This window comes from Grus americana, chromosome 19 (genome assembly GCF_028858705.1).
Source record: "Grus americana isolate bGruAme1 chromosome 19, bGruAme1.mat, whole genome shotgun sequence".
Taxonomy (NCBI): Eukaryota; Metazoa; Chordata; class Aves; order Gruiformes; family Gruidae; genus Grus; species Grus americana.
This window is the reverse complement of record NC_072870.1, coordinates 8,784,030-8,802,679: the sequence shown is the minus strand read 5'-3', so window position 1 is coordinate 8,802,679 and position 18,650 is coordinate 8,784,030. Positions and strand designations below refer to the sequence as shown.

Here is an 18,650-nt window from a genome sequence, read left to right as displayed (position 1 = left end):
AGTGACACCTTCTCTTTCAATTCTTCAGTCCATTTTCCACCCTCAGAAGATGTGGGGGAGGTTTTGCACACTGGCTGTCTTAACATCAGCATGAAAAATCTCTTTTTAGCCTCTTTTTCAGTGGTGCTGAGCACACTGGATAGTGAGAGCACTGAGCACCCAGGGCAAGAAAGGCCTCGAGTCTCTGAAACATTAATGTAAGAATCAGACTTGAAGCATCTGTGTCTGAAAACAGTGGCCCAGGACATTTCCATTCTGCAAGTTAGTTTGGTCCTCTCCTTTCCCTCATTGGAGAGGCGCAAAGCGTTTACCTGAGCTCCGCCTGTGCCTGCTGCAAAGCACACCAGGGTGGCCTGAGCCACCCAGGGCGGATCATGGTGATGTGAACACCACCAAAGGAAGAAGAAACTGTTCCAAAGTTAAAATATGCTCTGAAACTTTACACTGAACTTTACATTGTTCTTTCCTCATTCGTGAAAAGGATTTGGTGATCTGAGAATAAAATCTTCTGGCTACACTGAAATATCCGTTTTTTTGAAGAAACAACTTCAGGTAAATTTTGCAAGTTGCTCTTTCCCCCTTGACTACCACCAAAATCAGGAGGAACTCAAGATCAGACTGCAGCAGCATCAGGCATTCTTTTGTCCTGAGATACCCTGATGGCACATAAAACAAGAGTGACTATGACTCACTGCTGCTACTACACAATTTTTCATGATGTCACATTATACGTGAAGGAGCAAGGGGTAAGTGAAACATTAACGACACTTTACATTTCTGAGTGGTCACACCACAGCTATAAGGCACCAAGACAGCATTTAAACAGCTGTAAAACCAAGCCTCACTTTCCACCGTAATTTTCCGTGCATTAGAAATCAATTTGGTTACAGCTACTTGGTTACAAGCTCCTGCGCTCAGGTAGAATTTCACTCCCGCAATGACTCAAGCTCCCACCCAAACCAAAGCTCCTTCTTGGCAGGTGCTGGGCAAACACGGCCATGGGCACCCCGGCCCAGACCTGGGGTCCGGCAGCTCCCTTCAAACCTTGACACCGCAGCACTGTGGAGGCAGCTGGGCTCCAGCCTGCTGCGTGGGAAACCCTGGTTCGGAGAGCGATCCCCAGGTTACCGTGTTGGTGAGGTGCCGGTGGGTGGATGGAGGAGAGGGGGAAGCTGCCCAGAGCCAGCTGTCCCTGTTTCTGGACCTCTGGTGAACCCCTGGTCCCCGGTCAACATGAGCGTGGGATCCCCAGGGGGTCCCCAGCCCATGGCCAACGAGTAGGAGGACTCCAGGTGTTGGTTAACAAAGCGGGGGGGTGCCTGCTCCCCACACAGCAGGGCCCCAAGTCCCTAGCCAATGCAAGTAGGGGGGTCCCCAACCCCCCAAAACCCCATGGTGGGCTCCAGCCCCGACCCACGCGTGTGTATATGTGTGCGCGTCTGTCTGCGTGGTCCCCAGCTCCTGCCTCCTCACGGGGGCGGGGGTCCCTGACCCATGGCCAGAGCGTGGAGGTGGGGGTCCCCACTCCTTGGGTCGGAGGGTCCCCAGCCCTACGCCGGTGCACGGAGGGGACGGCGTGCCTGCCCTCCCGTGCGGTACCGGCCTGCACCGCCCACAGCCGGCAGCCCCGGGGGCGGGGAGGCGGCCCCGGCCGTGCCCATAAGGCGTGCGAGCGGCGGCGGCGGCGACAGCGGCGCGGCCCATGGCGGCAGCGGCGGCAGCAGCGGCGCGGTGCTTGCGGGGCGCCCGGCGCCTCCTGCCCGCGGGCGCACGGCGGGAGAGCTGCGAGCTGGCCCGGCTGGCGGGGCCCGTGGTGAGAGCCGAGCCGGGGAGCCGGGGAGGGGGGACGGAGCGGACAGGGGATGGGGATGGGGACGGGCCCCGGCAGACCTCCCGCCGGAGCGGCGCCAGTCCGGGCGCGCTGGGGGTAGTGGCCCCGGGCCGGGCATCGCCGCGGGGCTCGGATGAGAGAGGACCCCGGGAGAGACTGAGGAGACCGCGGGGCCCGGCCGGCACCGCCTGTGTCCGGAGCGGGCTGAGCCCTGCCCGGCCGTGCCGCCGCCGCTTCGTCTCCCTCCAGCCTCGGGCAGCGCCCCGCAGCCCGGGGCTCCCCCTGCCCTCCCCGCCCGGACAGGGGCCAGCCCGGTCCCTCCCTCCTGCTGGAGGCACAGCTAGAATTAAACCACCACCGTTCGTTCCTTAATCGTCATCTAAGTGCTTATTCTTTGCCACAGGAATTCCCGTTGCTGTCCAGCCCGTTCCATGTGCCCTGCTCCAGCAGGACCTGGCAGCGTGGCTTTGAAAGAAGAGTGGTGGACGTGGGGTGGGGGGATAAGCTGCTAAAGTGCTCTGGGACACCAGTCTACAGCTGTAGCACTGCCACTTCTGCAAAGGGAAGCGTGCATCACAGCCCTGGTCTAAATCCATTACGCATGAAGTTTTGTGCTTTGAATTTTCTACTCTATCTGGTAAATAAGTACCAAGTGATAAACTTCTCAGAGATGCCCTCCCTGACATCAAAGCACTGACCTGCTGTGATCAGGCAGCAGAGGAAGTATAGATGGGTTTCAGTTTCTGTAGCTGAATATTCAGCTCTAGCTCAGTCCCCTCAATCATTCCGCCTGTGGCACACCACACGTTTCTGTGTGCACAGATAACCTCAAAACCAAACCTACAGCTGGCGCTAGTTAATGCTCATTTCGTGTCAAACTCCGTGCTGGAACAATCATGGAGGTACGGACCCCTCCTGCGGGAATTACTCACAGCAGCAGGTCGAACATGCCCGGGCCTGGCAGGAGGACTGCATGCATCTGCAGGCAGCGGTGGGAGGTCTGGAGAGGAGAAGGTTTTGTTCTGTTCCTCCTCTGACCCTGCAGCAGCTAGTTCTCCAGCAGCGCTGGGCTCTCGACTTGCCACCTGCTGGGTGGAAAAGAGCATGAGCGGACCCTGGGCATGGTCCCCAGCTGTGCCCACCCCTCAACGGGTATAAATGTCTCTAACTCCTAGCATCTGGTTCTAGCTGAGCCATGACTCCATGCCTCGGTTGCCTGTACAGGGACCATCCTCTTGCCAAGGGAAAATGAGGTCTGGAGTGCAGTGTCTGCTACAGCATTGTTAAGCCTGGCATTGTAGCCCCTGGCGAGGAACAAGCAGGCTGGGTTTGGCGTCTCTCCAGGAGGAGAGGACGTTGCGGTTTGGGAGGAGAGTTTTCCACAGATGCACAGAAGTGTGGAAAAGCATTGGGATTTTTTATTTTCCCTCTCTATGCATCTTTCATCCAGGAAAAGAGGATTTCTAGTCAAGCCACTAAGCTGCACGTAAACAAGGTCATCTAGCAGGTTGGCCGTGTACCACCAAAATACCACAGGGCAGGTAGAGCCCTGCTTTGAAAGACAAAGCCACCGAGAGCCTGCGCGAGTCCCAGAGCTGGCTCCTTTGCCCCAGCAGTGCTGGTGAGCAGGGTCAGGTTCCTGGGATAGCAGAGCCCTGGCCTGGCCACGAGGCACTGCGGTGACACCAGGAAACCAGGCTGTTCATAGTCCAACTCCTGGGGGAGGAGTGGTGTTCCTCAAGTCCTAATCAGTCTTCATCTCACCATCTCTTCTTCCTCCCATCCTAGTTTGTTGCCCAGATGCTGGGGTTCCTCATCAGTGTGGTCAGCTCCATCTTCTGTGGCCACCTGGGGAAAGCCGAGCTGGATGCTGTGACGCTGGCTGTGTCTGTACGTATTACTCTGACTCCCCTCTGATTTAAAATGTACACATTTTGTGTCACCAAAAAAAGAAGAGAAAAAAACAAAAACTGTAGGAATGTAAACGTGAGGACCCTGTGCGTAAGCACAGCCTTGATGCAATGCAAACGTCGCATCCACCAAACCGTTCGTTCTTTTGCCCTGAGCACAGGCAGGAGATGGGAACTGAGCAGTCGGTGACTGTGCCAGTGCAAGGCCAGCACCTGGGCAGGGAGCTGGAGCCCGTGACCAGCTCTCTGGACCCACCAGACCTAGGCGTGTGCTAAGAGCAGCACTGTGGTCCTTTAGTTAGCCAGCCCTTGCTAGAGGATCCTTTTGCACACCAGAGGAGAGAAGAGGCTATTTAGGTAACAAGAATGTGTTATTCTGGGAAACAGAGAAGGGCTGGAAACTTCCCAAAAACTCATAGCAGAGCTGTCTCCCCACCCAGCTGGGAGGAACACAGTGCTTTGGGCCAGGTCCCCCATCACCCTCCCTTGCAACCTGAGTCCCTTGTCTCTCCTCCAGGTTATCAACGTGACGGGCATCTCCATCGGTTCTGGTTTAGCCTCAGCATGCGACACGCTGATGTCCCAGGTTAGTAGCAACTCCCCCTTTCTTGTGCCTGACAGGGTTGGATTGGTGGTGTCTCACCTCCTGTGCAGTGTGCTCTGGGCACAAAGGGCAGGAGGATAGCAGCTTCCAGCCAGCACGTGGCTGCAGATGCACTGGCTGGAGCCTGCTCCCTCCCTGCAGCTCCCCCAAGGAGCCCTGGGTCATACCTGGGTAGCAAAGGGATGCGCAATCTGCCCGAGAGCCAGTTGTACCCAGCCAGCCTGGCGTTGGCCACTGCAGGGCGTGGGAAATGCATTTAATCAGCCTGTTGCGTTTGAGCATTTGCCCAGACCCTTTGGTTCCGTGCAACGCTCACCTTGGTCCTCTCTCCTGACTCAGACATATGGTGGCAAGAACCTGAAGCAGGTGGGCACCATCCTGCAGCAGGGGATCCTCATCCTGCTGCTGTGCTGCTTCCCTTGCTGGGCGCTCTTCATCAACACCGAGAGGATCCTCCTGCTCATCCGACAGGACCCTGAGGTCTCCAGGTCAGGGGTGGGATCGAGCCCTTCTGGATCAGGCATTTGGCTGTGGGTGGGTTGCCATGCAGTGTTGAAATCAAGGCTCTGTGGAGCATGAGTGCAACGCTGCTTGGCTTGGCTCTTGCTTTGCCGTATCATTAACTGGGGAAACAACTCTCTTTCCAGGTTAACTCAGGTCTACGTCATGATCTTTATTCCAGCGCTTCCTGTAAGTTGCTGCTAAAGCTGTTAGAAGCTCTGTATCCCTCAATGACATTTGGGGAAAGGAGGGAGGGTCTTTGCTGTGTGGATCACAAGGCAGCATCATTTAGGGTTTTACAACATGCCCCTTGATCTTGGGCTTTAACAGATGTGTATTGGCCAGCAAACACGCACTCTTTCATCTTGCTGTGCAAAGGCTTTTCCTGCACATGTAACTGGGGGTGGACATTGGAACCTGGGGCTCCAGGGCTCGCTCCTAGCTCTGAGATAAAGGCTGCGGCCTGCTGTTCGCACACACTCGTAGCTGCTGGGCTCTTGGCTAGTTACGTTGTCTCTCTGGAGAGACCCCCTCAAGATGGGGAGCAGTACCCCTGAGGAATAAGTGTCTGTAGGTCAATGCTTTCTTCCAAGGTTTCCAGGCTGTCTTGTGCTGTTGAGGGAGCATGAGACAGTTCCTATCTGGAGACTGATCTCTCTTCCCAGTGGGAATGGGAGGTGCCTTTTGTTACTCTTGGCTTGGGGTGCAGCCAGTGCTGGCAGATGCCATGCTTCAACCAGACACAGGAGCAGGGTGTCGGCAGCGTGCCTGGCTGGGGCACCCTGAGAAGGCGGCGGGAGGACCTGAGGGAAGGACCTACCTGTGAGCGTTGAACGGTAGCTGGCTGTTGAACCATAGCGTGGCGGTGCTGATGAAATGAATCCTGACTTTTGCAGGCGGCGTTTCTGTACCAGCTGCAGACGAGATATTTACTAAGTCAGGTATTGTATAACGAACCAGGTTCTGGGCCATGGATTAAAGGTATTCCTAGGAATATGGATAAAGTTGGGGATCTAAGCTCATCCTGTGCTGGGGAGAGCTGAGGAATGTGTGATGCAGAGCCCTCCGGCAGCCCTGCAGGGCAGGGAGAGCTCATGGGAACCACCGTTAGCTTGTTCCATTTCCCCATTGCTACCTCCCAACTCTGCATTTTGTTGATTGCACCAGCTCGAGCCCTGCGTGCTGCCTTCTGCATGTCTAACACAATCTAGCTTTATCTGAAACAGGAGCTGCGTTCTTGGCTTTCTCCTGGGGCATTGATGAAGGGTCTTTCTCGTGCTCGCTGGATGGGGGCTTGGGCAGTGCTGGGGAAGCAAAGTCCAAAGTCTTTCCTTGGCTTCCAGGCGATCATTCTGCCTCAGGTGTTGACGGGGATTGCAGCCAACATCCTCAATGTGGGCATGAATGCCTTCTTCCTATATGCGCTGAAGCTGGGCATGGTGTAAGTGTGAGCAGAGGTGGTGACAGCCTCTCCCTGGGTGCAGGGGTTTGCTCGGGGCTGTGGGGGTGTCCTGGGTGCCCAGTTCTGCTGCCCTTGCCCTCAGCCAACCTACCTGGAAAGATGAGGCTGGAGGGATCTACCCCATATCTGCAGCAAGGCTTATATGGGTGCTACAAGGTCTCTCCTGCCGTAGCTGAGAAGGTGGTGGAGGAGGACATTGTTTGACACCTGCCTGTCTCTCTCCCCAGGGGCTCTGCCTGGGCTAACACTGTTTCTCAGTACACCCAGGCCATTCTCCTCTTCCTTTACGTGTGGTGGAAGAAGATCCATGTGGAGACCTGGGGAGGTACTGTTCATAGCTTAATCCTTCAAAATACCAGTGTCTGGCCCTGGGAATTTGGCACTGTCACCAGCACCCACGGTGTAGGTCTGACAAAGGGGTTACCATCCCCTCACAGTGGGTAGATGCTGTAGCCACAGCCCCAAGGCCCTTAGTGTAGCCCCAAGTAGGTTCTTGTTGATCACCCTGGCTTGGGAATGCACTGTGGTACAGCAAGACTAAGCTGATGTCCTGGGAGCTGTGGCTTGTGGTGGTTGTCCTCAGTATCCAGAAGACCATATGGCTCCCCTTCGGGGGAGGAGAAGGGGAACTTGCATTCATTCTGCTTCACCTTCTCATGCAGGTTGGACCAGGGACTGCCTCCTGGACTGGGGGTCCTTTATCCGCCTGGCGGTACCCGGCATGCTGATGATGTGTATTGAATGGTGGACCTTTGAAATCGGGAGTTTCTTGGCAGGTGAGTCTAAATCCTCTTTTTCCTCTGGTTCAACACATCATCTTCCAGCGTGTTCTGGTGGCTGCCTCTTGAGTGTGGCCCCAGAGCACCTCCTGCCAGCAGCCTCCTCGCCTGCGGGGTTGGTTCTGCAGGATGCTGCATCTGTTAGATGGGAACCCTGTGGTCACTGCCTCCTTGTCAGCAAAGGAGGAGTTTAATTCTGACCTAATGAAGGAACTGATGAATCTTTTCCAGGGCTGCTGAGTGTGGTGGAGCTGGGTGCGCAGTCCGTCATCTACGAGCTCTCCTCTGCGGCGTACATGGTAAGGGCTGGGTGTATTAAACCAATATCAGCCTGGGAGGGTCCCCCAAACAGTGGCCCTGCAGATCAAGGCTGGGGAGGCAAGCAGGAGTTGGTACCAGAGAGATGATGACTCTCAGGCCTGCTGTGCAGCTGCACATCCACGGGTGTGCTGCAGATGGAAGACCCCTTTACTGCAGCAATGCCAATTTTCCCCAAATTCCCTACTGGGGAGGAAGAAAATTGCTGGAGGCTCTATTGCCACTCACCTCCTCCTTGTCTTCTGCTGCTCAGGTGCCTCTGGGTTTCAGCGTGGCCGTGAGTGTCAGAGTGGGCAATGCCTTGGGATCGGGAGATGTGGTGCAAGCCAAGACCTCCTGCATCACCGCACTGCTGTGCGCAGGTCAGCCCGGGTCCTGCAGAGCAGAATGAAGGAGCAGGACTTGCTGCCCTTAGGGCAAGCAATTTGACTATTTCTTTTTCTTCCAGGAATTTTTGCTGTGGTGGTTGCAACATTACTGGGAACCCTAAAGGATGTGGTGGGATACATCTTCACCAATGACAAGTGGGTTAAGAACTTTTGAGTATTATTACCTTCTTGGAGGGTGCGATTTATACCCCAGGAGCTGCCTCAGAAGCCGCTGACAGATAGAGTTCATAAACCACGTTCCCCAAAGGTTCCTCCCCACTGCCCAGTGTTACTGGGCAGCACGGATGCTGCTCATACTGGGACACTACCATGGTGGTACCCAAGCTGCACACTTCCCCGCAGGTGTCGTGGGCTGGGATCAGGCTTTGCAGCTGGCCGAGGGAGATAGGTCAGGACCAGAGTCCCTTGGGACCAGGCCCTGCTGCTTTCCCTGATCAGTACGTACATCTTCCCAACAGGGAGATCGTTATCTTGGTGTCCAGAGTGATGATCATCTTTGCTCCGTTCCACTTGTTTGATGCAACAGCAGTGAGTATTCCAGCACGTGGAGCGATTCCTCTCTGCAGGTTGGGGTGCAATGGAGAGTGCAAAGCTGCCTCTAGCTCACTCTTGACCTGTTAAAACGACAGAGAAGCAAACTGATAAACTGTCAGAGCAGCTGCTTGCATTACCTATAGCACCTCAGTGTCCCCTGTGCTTCTAGTCGCCCATTGGCATTGCTGCAGAACAACCCAGTTCTCCTTTTTCCCCCGACAAGGCTTCAGCTTTTTACTAGCTTGTCAGAGCAGCTCGCTCTTCAGAGATGTCAGGTACTCACAGCGTAGTAACAGCACTCATACAACTTGTTAGATAGTAATTCCAGCCTGTTTCCTCCTGTCATGTCTCGGGCAGTGTCGCTCTGGGGCACTGTCCCTGTGCTGGCATGCCTCTCGGTCTCTGCAGCCAGCTCCACGTTCTGCGCCTGGGTCGGCAGCTGGAACGAGAGGAACCCTGCATCATGTGCTCTGTGATGGGGCTTTGTTTCCTCTTGGCTCTGCGGGACAGCGCTGTGGGCTCCCCTGTTCCCAGGGCCGTGCCGTACCCCAGCGATCCTGTGGTGGTACCTTCCATAGCACGTGCCATCCCACGGATTGATCCCTCTGCTTGTTTTCCTTAGGCGACCTGCGGCGGCGTGCTGCGGGGCACAGGGAAACAGAAGATGGGCGCTATCGCCAACGCCATCGGCTATTATGCCATCGGCCTGCCCATCGGCATCTCGCTGATGTTTGCGGCTAAGATGGGGGTGTTAGGTACGTGTGTCCTCTGTTCGGCATCGGGAGTCTGGCTTTGTATGAGCTGCCGGCGCTGCTTCTGCTGGGCCGAACCGTGTGCCTTGAGCAAAGGCTCAGCCCTGGACCTTGTGCTCGGATCTTCCTGGATTGCACGCCGAAGTGTTTAGCTGAGGCAGGCTCTGAAAAGCCCCCATCAAATGGGAGCTGAGATGTCCCAGTAAATCCAGGCTTGCTCCCCGCATGGGACCCCTCCAGGAGCTGTTTCTTCTCACTGTCCCTCAGGGCGGCTCTCCCATCAAGATGGGGTTAGACATGGGGAGATAATCTGAGCCCATGAAGTCCTTGGGGGCATTTTGGCAGTGGCTGGCAAAAACAAGCTGTCCTCAAGCCCTCCCTGAAGTAACTCCCCCTGCTACAGGTCTGTGGGTGGGGATGATCGTTTGCATCTCTTTGCAAGCCCTTTCCTTCTCGGCTTTTGTCATGCGCATGGATTGGAAGAAAGCTGCAGAAGAGGTGAGACTTGTGCTTCTCTCTAGTAATTCTGAAAAGGTATTAGGTGACTTCTTGTCCCAGTACATTGCCACAGCCCTCTGGGAGGAGGCAAAAGTGAAAGGGGATCGGTCCCTCTCCTATAGTGCAGGAACAATTTGGTGCTGAGCACGATTGCTTTGGGAGGGTGGAGGGAGGAGGCTCAGGTTTGCTTGGCCGGACAGGACACCTTCGCTCTGAGACGAGCAACTACTCCGTGTGTTTTTAGGCTCAAGTCCGAGCCGGACTGAAAAAACAACTGGAAGATGTGAACTCCAATGGCACAGCTGCTAACAAAACATCTGCTGTGGGTACGTACCAGGCCTGACAACAGGCAGGGAGCCCAAATTCTCCACCCAGCCCATCCTTTCGTTCCCAGTCGTGGCAGCCGTGTCTGTCCTGCAGGCCCAGATGGCTAGAAAGAGCCGTGTGCGGTGCTGACCCCGGGCCAGCGGCACTTCTGTACTTAGTAACGCGGTACAAGACAGCCCGTTACCCCTGGCACCACCCTGGCTGCTCCAGGGAAGAGCCTGGACTGCCAGCCAGTGTCTGCTGCCAGCGTGTCCCAGTGTCCGTGAGCCTTGGGAAAGGACCCTCAGGAGTGTCACTAGTGCTTGTGCAGCATCAGCGTGGGATCCCCTGACTCTGCAGCTCGGCTTCCCTGCAGCACTCACCTCTCTCTTGCACAGATTACGTCTCCGTTGACACAGACACGGCGGACACTGTGGTCCTTCCCGAGAACATCGTGGGAGGTGAGAGGCAACCTGACCACCAGCTCATCACGCAGGAGGAGCCTGCTGTCACCCCTGCTCCTCCCGCCGTGGCATGGAGGGCCCTGATCATCCGCCGGGTGCTGGCTGCTGGTGCCGCAGTCGCTGTCCTGTTGGTGGGCGTACTGGTCCGGCTCCTGACTGGCAATGGCTAGAACTGGTGACGCTGGGGAGCTGTGTGCAGAGCAGGAGGGCACGCGGTAATGTCCCAGGAGGATGGTGCAGGGCAAGGAATTCCCCTTCAGTTACTTGTAAAGAGTCATTTCGCTCACTTTCAGGTTAACTCAATGTTTTATCCCACGCACAGAATTCTTAAAGAGGGTGAGGAAGTGGTTGAGCGCTGGTCCCTCTCCTGCGGTGCACCGGGCTGTCACTCCGGGTAGGTGGGAGGGCATCCTGGGGCTGGCCCGGGGACCTTGTGCTGCTGCCCTGCTTCCTGTTCCCTGGGGGCATTGCTCCGTGTCACTTGCGTTGTTTCCTCACGCACCAGTCTGTGCCAGCACCTCGGCGTGGCAGAGCCCGCTTGGTACCGCTGCAGCAGCCCAGAGCAAGGCCGGTTTCGTTGGAAGATGTCTGACTCTGGCTGGGGCGTTGGGTGCTGGCTGCTGGCCCCGCTCTCCCTGCTGCGTGGCAGGCACGGGGCCTAAAGCAACTCTTCTTTGCACTTTTGTAAGGTGCGATTTTGATACAATAAAGTTTTCTGAGTAAATGTCAGGCTGTTGACGTGGTGCGAGCGTGACCCCGGTCATTGGCACGACTAAGCCCTTAGAAGGGAGATGCGTGCCTGGTTCGTGCGGCGCGGTGGGCTTGCACGGGGCATGGCCTCAGCCTCCTGGCCCTGTGTTCGGGGGCTGGCTCGGGGGTCTAGCGGCAGCCAGGGGCTCGGTTTAGCTGGGCTCAACGGAGCACGCTGCTCCCCTCACGTACGAGCAGGGTCTGCGCACCCCCGATTACTCCCACGCTGTTACTGAGCCACACGGGAGAGGGGGGGTGCGGTGCACAACCCTATAGAGCTGTCAAGAAACTGCCATATGTCTTAATGCAACTGCCCCTGCCCAGCCCTGCCCTCAGCACCAAGCCCCTCAGGACCGGCCCCAGGCTCTTACCCACGGCTGTGTGACGCCTCTGCGGCGTGACGTGTGCCCAGCTGTTGGAGGTGAACGCCACGTGCAGCCGGTGCACGGCACCTCCCTGCCACCCCACAACGCTCCTGGCACGAGGCGCTGGTTGCCTGCGGGCTGGGAATGAAAAGACACGATGTAAAGGAGCTTGAAACGGCCCTCAACCCCGACCACAGCAGCCTCTGGGCATGGGGAGGATGCGGCAGACTGCGCCCTGCTCAGAGTCCAGGTAGTTTTGGGATGGAGCCTGGGGAGAGGAGGGAGCGTGCCTCGCGGGCTCCCCATCCCACCAGAGCCCGCGTCCCCCGCAGCGGGATGCTATATTTGGCCTGGCGGAGCGGTGCCGGTGAAACCCGACGCTGTGCGAGGCCGACAGCTGGAGCCAATGGGGCCGGCTTGTCTTGGCCACCACCACGCTGCGATGAGAGGGGCTGAGAGGACAGCAGTCCCGCCACTGCCAGCAGCAGCTCACGGGAGACCGCACGCGGAGCCATGAATCCTCCATCGCTGCTGGAAGAGGAGGACAACCCTCCAGCCCACCGGCCGGCAGAGCCGTGGCGAAGCAGGAGAGAGGTATGAAGGCTCGCGGGAGCGATTTGGGAAGGCTCAGCCCCTACGCTGGCTGAGGGGAGGCAGCAAGCGCCTTGTCCTGCATGTCTGAGCTCCTCTGCGCTGCCCGCGGTAGTGCGCAGGACCCTCACCGGGCTCCCCAGCTCCGTGCCCTGCTCTGACTCACTGTTTCCCATGGCCAGCCGAACTTGGCACAAGGAAGTGGTCGAATCAGCCAGCTACAACCGAAGTTTGCACTTGTTTGTGGTTACACATTACTCACCTCAGCAGAGTGATTTAAACAGAGCGCGGAGGAAGGGGGCTGTTTCACTCCTCTGGCAGAGCGGCAGCATGAAGCAGGCAAACATCCCCGAGGAGAACGGCTTTAGCGAGGTGATGAACTCCGGCCAGCGTGATCTCACACCCAGCAGCTGCAAGAAGAAACGCCGCTGGCTTCGGCGCCTGGTCCCGGACAACTTCTGGGAAGATGCGAAGAAGCTGCTGGTGCTGGCGGGGCCGCTGGTAAGGACCTCGGGAAAGACCACGCTACCCCCGGCACGGCCGTCCCCACTCGCCTCCATCCCTGACCTCCACCTCTCCTCTTCCCTGCACTTAGATCCTGATCCAGCTGATGATCTTCCTGATACACCTCGTCAGCTCCATATTCTGTGGCCACCTGGGCAAGGTCGAGCTGGCCTCTGTCACGCTGGCCATCGCCGTAAGCATTCCTGGGGGCTGCCGTGGTGCCGGGCACCAGCTCCCACCCGCTGACGCTGGGACAGGATGTGGGAATGGAGGCGGACAAGGACAGAGGAGACTTCAGACTCCCACTTTTCCTTTTACCCCCCTCCCTATCTAGAAGTCTTAAATGCTCACAGTCGCTCTTTGTTTTTTTTAACTCCTGTTTCCAGGTTATAAATGTTACTGCCATCTCTGTAGCTTATGGTTTGTCTTCGGCATGTGACACCTTGATATCGCAGGTGGGTAAGAGATGCTGGCGCTTGTCCTGGAGCCACGGGGTTTTCCAGCATCGGCTGATGCTGCCCAGGCACCGCACGGAGCTGGGAAGCTTGTCCCTAGGCGGCAATCCCATAACAGGGAGCTCCGTGCTCCCTCTGAAATACCAAACCCTTCCCGGGCGGTCTCCAGGGTGGTCAGGGCCGCTCCATTCTCCACGGGGTCCCCGTCCCATCCAGCACCGGCGCGCTGCCAGCGCGGCAGAGCTCACTGCCGCCCTCTCCCCTTGCAGACCTACGGCAGCAAGAACCTGCTGCGCGTGGGGGTGATCCTGCAGCGTGCCACCCTCATCCTCCTGCTCTGCTGCTTCCCCTGCTGCGCCGTCCTCATCAACATCGAGCAGCTCCTGCTCCTCATCCACCAGGACCCCGAGGTCTCCAGGTCGGGTGGTCCCGTGGCGCAGACACCACTGCCTGATCCCTCCTGGCATGGTGGGGCTGCAAGGGGGGGGGGCTATGGCCATGGCCCCTCGCTAACCCTGCCTCTCGTGTCCCCCCCAGGTTAACCCAGCGCTACGTGATGGCGTTTGTCCCTGCACTCCCAGTGAGTCCCTGTGGGCACCCTGGATGCCGGTCACATAGAGGAACCGGCCATCCTGCTCCTGTTTTCCACCACAGCAGCGCAGCTCCATCTCATCCACCAATTTTCTTTTCAGGCGGTTTTTCTGTACAACCTGGAGACGAGATACCTGCAGAACCAGGTGGGTCCCGCGGCCCTTGTGCCCACAGAAGGTCAGCCCTGGCTCAGGGCTCCCCTTGACCAGGTACTCGGGGTTTTTCCACGCTCGCTGTTCCCAGCGGCGAGGCAGCTTTGTCCCCACCACTGCCCAGGCGCTCTGGAGCAGCTCTGACCCTACAGATCACCCCATCCCGTGGCTCATTGTATCCATCTGCCTGACGGACCTCCCTTCACACTTCCCCAGGTCAGGGATTTACCTCCAACACACTCATTTTCCAAGCAGGCGACATCATCAGAAGTTTATTTTTTGGCTGGGAAAGCTGCTGAGCGCGGGGCTGGCAGGTCCTTTGCACCTCTCTGCCGAAGCTTTCGTGAAGGTGCTGTAGCCCCCATCTTCTCCTCTTTACAGATGATCATGTGGCCCCTGGTGCTGAGCGGGATCGTTGGCAACGTCGTCAACGTGATCGCAAACTGCATCTTCCTCTACGTGTTCCACTTGGGCATCGCGTAAGTAGCGCCCGTGTCCCATGGAGGGGAAAAATGCAACAACCGGTGATGGCAAGGGACTTTTCAGGGATGTCGACACCACCAGGCGCAGCCGAGCATCTGGTGCTCGCGGGGGGCACGGCAGGACGTTACGCTCAGTCGAGGAGGTGTGAGCAGGATGGCAACGACCTTTCTCATTCCCTTTGCAGGGGCTCTGCCTGGGCCAACACCGTCGCTCAGTATTCACAAGCCATTTTCTTGTTCCTGTATATTATAGGCAAGAAACTCCACGCGAAGACCTGGGGAGGTAAGGGCATCTCCCCAGCTCCCTCTGGGTCCTGCCTTACACAAGTATTCATGAATTTTCCACCACTTCTACCACATAAATTCTGTTAGTCCTGACGGTGAAATATTAACCTCAGCCCGGTACACCCCGGGAACGTGGTGCTGCTTCGGTGGCAGCACGTCATGCGCGAGTTTTGGCAGATCACTGTGCTGGGCAGTAAACATTAATTCTGGAGAAATGAAGCTTCCTGCTGAAGCTTTTTAGGGTTCAGCCCCAAAGCCGGATGAATGCAGATGTAAGCACGAGGTTGTCCTTAGACGCTCTGCTCCGGGAGGGATGAGCTGAGGGTTGCACTGTTCTGTGGCCCACAGGATGGCGTCAGCAGAGCTTGTATGTGCACGCTCCGCTGCCGGAGGTCCTATGGAGCTGAGGAGCATTGCCCTGGTAGCTCTGCAAACAGGAACGGCACCTCCAGCTGACTCGGGGTTTCTCGAGGGTGCAACATGTTGGCCTGTCTGGTCGCTCAGGGGACGTTTCTCCTCTCTGCAGGCTGGTCCAGCGAGTGCCTACTGGAGTGGGACAGCTTCACCTCCCTGGCTGTCCCCAGCATGCTCATGATGTGCATCGAGTGGTGGACCTATGAAATCGGGAGCTTCTTGATAGGTCAGCGGAGAGGGGGAGCTGCAAGGAGGTGGACAGGGTGTGAGCCAGAGCGGCGTCTGCAGCAGTCGCAGGGGCGAGAACGGCTCTCCACCGGGCACCCCCACCCAGTGCTGACCCCCTCCTCTCCCCCAGGCCTGCTGAGCGTCATAGAGCTCTCCGCCCAGTCCATCATCTACGAGGTGTCCGTTGTCGCTTTCATGGTAAGGGCCAGGGGGTGTTATTTCAGACCGGGGCTCCCTAGGGACAGTCCCGGGACAGACACCCCGGCAAAAATCAGCTCCAACAAATCTTGATCTTCCCCCTCTGTGCTTAAGCCTCTCCCTGCTCCTGCCTCTCCCTCCTACGGAGATGTTTTAAATTAAACCCTGAACTCCGTTCCCCTCTCTGCCGGGTGCCTATTCCGCTGTCACTGTGATGGCCCCGTTACCCGAATGCACGCACGAGCCTCAGCCCTGTGGTTACAGATCCCCCTGGGGCTTGGCACGGCCGCCAGCGTGCAGGTGGGGAACGCGCTGGGTGCTGGCGACGTCGAGATGGCCAAGAGATCCTCCTCCACCAGCCTGCTCTGCACAGGTCAGGCCGCCCGCGCACCAGGAAGCCTTCTCCGGGGCTCCTTCCAGGCATGGCAGGAGCAGGGAGCGCACACCCGTGTCCCCTCTTCTGCCCCCGCTGTCCCCCTTCGGCTGCTCCTGAGCTCCCTGTCACGGCTGGGCCAGGCTCAGCGCTTTGCTCTGTCTTTCAGGGGGGTTTTGCATAGCGGTGGGGGTGGTTTTAGCTGCCACGAAGGACTTGCTGGGATACATCTTCACCCGCGACAAGTGAGTGCCCCTGGCTCCCGGCCCCAGTGCATGGAGGTCAGTTCCCAAAAGTGATCGTTGGCTCTTCTCCATCTGCAGGGATATCGTTGACTTGGTGGCCTGGGTCATACCTGTCTATGTTGTCTTCCACTTGTTTGAAGCCACGTGTGTAAGTCCCTGGGGATGCTGCTACGCTTTCGGTAGGGGACCTTGGTGCTGAGTGGCAGCATTGCGGGTCGGTCGGTTGAGGGTCCCTCAGGCAGTGGGTGGGCACCAGCACACACACCGGGACCCCGCAGAGCTCCTGGGGTCACCCCTTAGAAAACACCGAGTGCATAAAGAGGTGCTGACCCACAGGACTGGGCAGGGATGCAGAAATAACCAGGTGGAGGTGGGGAGCGGGTTCATCACCGGCCGGTTCACCAGCCCCCAGGCAGCGGCAGAGCCCCAAATTCGACCTCAGCAGTGCTCCTGGCCCCAGCCCCAGCCCCTCTCCCTCTCCCTGGCAGGGTGCCTGCAGCGGGGTGCTCAGAGGCATTGGCAAGCAGAAATTCGGCGCCATCCTCAACGCCGTGAGCTACTACGGCGTGGGCCTGCCCCTGGGAGCCGTGCTGCTCTTCGTGGCCAGGATCGGCGTTATAGGTACCGACTCTGGGCCCGCAGCTCTGCATGTCCCCACATTCCCTGTGGGTGGGTGCAGCTCCCCCCGGCCCCACCGATAGCTCGCCGTGACCCTCCCGCCCGGCTCTGCAGGCTGCTGGGGACTGGGCACACTGGGGGGGACTGGGATGGCACCTACAACTCCTGAGAGCCTTTAATGGTACTGGGAAAAAGCAACCGCTGCCGGGTCTGCTGGGCCGCCCCAGCCCCGTGTCCCTGCAGACCTCGGTGACATCCCCTTTCTTGACTCACTGTCCTGAGATGTTGTCTCAGTTGGGTTTGCTCCGGCCGCAGCACCCGGCTGACGCTGGCGTGCCGTCCGCAGGCCTGTGGCTCAGCATGCTCGTCTGCGTCTCCATCCTCTGCACCTGCTTCATCGCCTACATCTCCCGCATGGACTGGAGGAAGGCGGCCGAGGAGGTAACTCACGCACCCGTGGCACCACGGTGGGGGGTTCCAGCACCGCACGCTGCCAGCTAAACCCATCGCGTTCCCTCCCCCAGGCTCAGCGCCGCGCAGGAGTGACCCAGCTGCCGCCGGAGGAGCCGAACCTGGGTCCCGATCCCTCCTGCAAGGTGCTTCCCTCTGGCGTGGGGCCGGCCCCACCGCCCCACGCTTACCCCCCCGCCATGGCAGTGCAGGGATGTGTAGGTACGGCCAGGAGCTGGGCACTGCGTGCAGTGGTGGGTTTGGGTCCAAGAAGGGTCCCCAAGGATTCACATAAGCCAGGAACAAGCCCACAAAATGGGGGTGCAGCGCTGGTGATGCCCCCAGTTGCTGGGAAAACAATAATTACAAGGGTGGGCTCGGGAGGGTGACAGAGGGTGACGGGGGGACAACCTGGAGGGATGGGCCACCCTGGGCAGTTCTCACCTTGCAGACACCGGGTCCCACTGAAGCTCCACCAAGGGCTGGAGATCTCCACGCTCCGGGCTGCTTGTAAAGTGCTTTCAGACCTCGGAGAAAGCCCTCCCAAGAAATCCCTCAATCCCCCCCAAAACCCAAAACCCTCAGCGAGGCTGCCGTTTTCCTTGCAGCGGGAGTAGATGCGCAGAACGGGGTCGTGCTCACAGCCATCACCAGGATGGAGGGACCGACGTACCAGCTGGAGCCGCAGGAAGCCACACCAGCCACGTCCCCACCGGCCACTGCTGTGGCCACCAAGGAACTGATCCTCCGGCGTGGGTTGGCAGCAGCCGCAGCCGTCGCAGTACTTGGGCTCGGCGTTGTCATAAAGCTGATGACCAGCAAACACTGACTCGCACCAGGGACTGTGGGGACTTTGGTTTGGGGACGAAAGCCCCCCCGACGGATGGATGTACAAAGCACAGACTGGCCAGCGAGAGAACCCAGCACGTGCCTGTCCCATCGGAGCCAAAGGGCCCCCGTCAGCATTCGGCAGCATCTGCTCAGCCACCGCTTCGAAACGGGTCCTGCGGCTGCTCCAACACCCAAACCGCTGCTCTGGGTAACCGCCTCCAGCCCGCACTGCTGGCTATCGCCTGCCGACCGGAGCCGAGCACAGCCCGGCTCACACTGCTGCTCTGTGACAAATGCCAAATAAAGAATAAACCAAGCTGGGCTCGGGCTGGCTCCTTCACGTGGCCAGAGCAGGGGAACATCCGACACCGGGGGCTGCAGCGAGCGCAGGGCACGTGGGTCTTGCCCTGTCCCGGGTGGCCTTCACAGTAGAACAAGGGTTTTATTCAGCAAGGCTCAAGGTCAGCTTCCGGTTACAAGCGTGGAGGTAAAAAGACTCCCAGTAAATCAATTAAAAAATGGAAATTCAGTTATGGTGACATGGCTGGCTGCTCAGCTGCTCTCACCAAGGACTTCCCCAGCCCTGGGACTCTGGTGGCAGCAATGCCCCTGTCAGCACGCAGCCCCAAACGCGGTGCACCAGCGGTGCGACGGTCCCTGGCACTCCCTGAGTCCTCGGGGCAGAGCGTGGCTACAGCCCAGAAAGCCTTTGCTGTCACCTCAGGTCGCCTTTGCACACCTTGGATGGCTAAAGGTGGGTTCCCCTGCAA

The 18,650-nt window shown here is 58.3% G+C and overlaps 2 protein-coding genes and 2 long non-coding RNA genes across 4 annotated transcripts; 2 read left to right on the top strand and 2 right to left on the bottom strand.

Moving 5' to 3' along the window:
- The first annotated feature begins 1,678 nt into the window (after positions 1 to 1,678).
- SLC47A1 (solute carrier family 47 member 1) lies at positions 1,679 to 11,072 on the top strand. Its single transcript, XM_054847153.1, has 17 exons — positions 1,679 to 1,813; positions 3,620 to 3,721; positions 4,259 to 4,327; positions 4,685 to 4,833; positions 4,993 to 5,035; positions 5,743 to 5,787; positions 6,190 to 6,287; positions 6,536 to 6,633; positions 6,971 to 7,084; positions 7,319 to 7,386; positions 7,659 to 7,767; positions 7,854 to 7,929; positions 8,253 to 8,322; positions 8,951 to 9,083; positions 9,484 to 9,578; positions 9,823 to 9,904; positions 10,283 to 11,072. The coding sequence occupies exons 1-17, from the start codon at positions 1,703 to 1,705 to the stop codon at positions 10,516 to 10,518; spliced, it is 1,698 nt and encodes a 565-aa protein (XP_054703128.1). The 5' UTR covers positions 1,679 to 1,702; the 3' UTR covers positions 10,519 to 11,072.
- Positions 4,256 to 4,774, bottom strand: LOC129214894 (uncharacterized). Its single transcript, XR_008579839.1, has 3 exons — positions 4,662 to 4,774; positions 4,513 to 4,579; positions 4,256 to 4,355 (listed from the first exon to the last, which is right to left on the bottom strand). It is a non-coding gene; the product is annotated as an uncharacterized LOC129214894 (long non-coding RNA).
- On the bottom strand, positions 8,277 to 12,518 carry LOC129214897 (uncharacterized). The gene is made up of 3 exons (XR_008579841.1): positions 12,317 to 12,518; positions 11,470 to 11,601; positions 8,277 to 8,408 (listed from the first exon to the last, which is right to left on the bottom strand). It is a non-coding gene; the product is annotated as an uncharacterized LOC129214897 (long non-coding RNA).
- LOC129214886 (multidrug and toxin extrusion protein 1-like) lies at positions 11,870 to 18,196 on the top strand. Its single transcript, XM_054847152.1, is given in 19 exon segments — positions 11,870 to 11,918; positions 11,921 to 12,057; positions 12,376 to 12,555; positions 12,650 to 12,751; positions 12,945 to 13,013; positions 13,283 to 13,431; positions 13,551 to 13,593; positions 13,706 to 13,750; positions 14,138 to 14,235; positions 14,424 to 14,521; positions 15,050 to 15,163; positions 15,296 to 15,363; positions 15,628 to 15,736; positions 15,906 to 15,981; positions 16,060 to 16,129; positions 16,470 to 16,602; positions 16,946 to 17,040; positions 17,124 to 17,271; positions 17,658 to 18,196. Coding segments are annotated over 19 exon segments (2,004 nt in total). The 3' UTR covers positions 17,879 to 18,196.
- Positions 18,197 to 18,650: the final 454 nt, after the last annotated feature.

Bases quoted from the DNA above. Each gene is read 5' to 3' on its own strand.
- SLC47A1 (XM_054847153.1), top strand. From the start codon at position 1,703: ATGGCGGCAGCGGCGGCAGCAGCGGCGCGGTGCTTGCGGGGCGCCCGG. The intron at 8,323-8,950 runs GTGAGTATTCCA...TGTTTTCCTTAG, and splicing joins ACTTGTTTGATGCAACAGCA to GCGACCTGCGGCGGCGTGCT. The intron at 9,905-10,282 runs GTACGTACCAGG...TCTCTTGCACAG, and splicing joins TAACAAAACATCTGCTGTGG to ATTACGTCTCCGTTGACACA.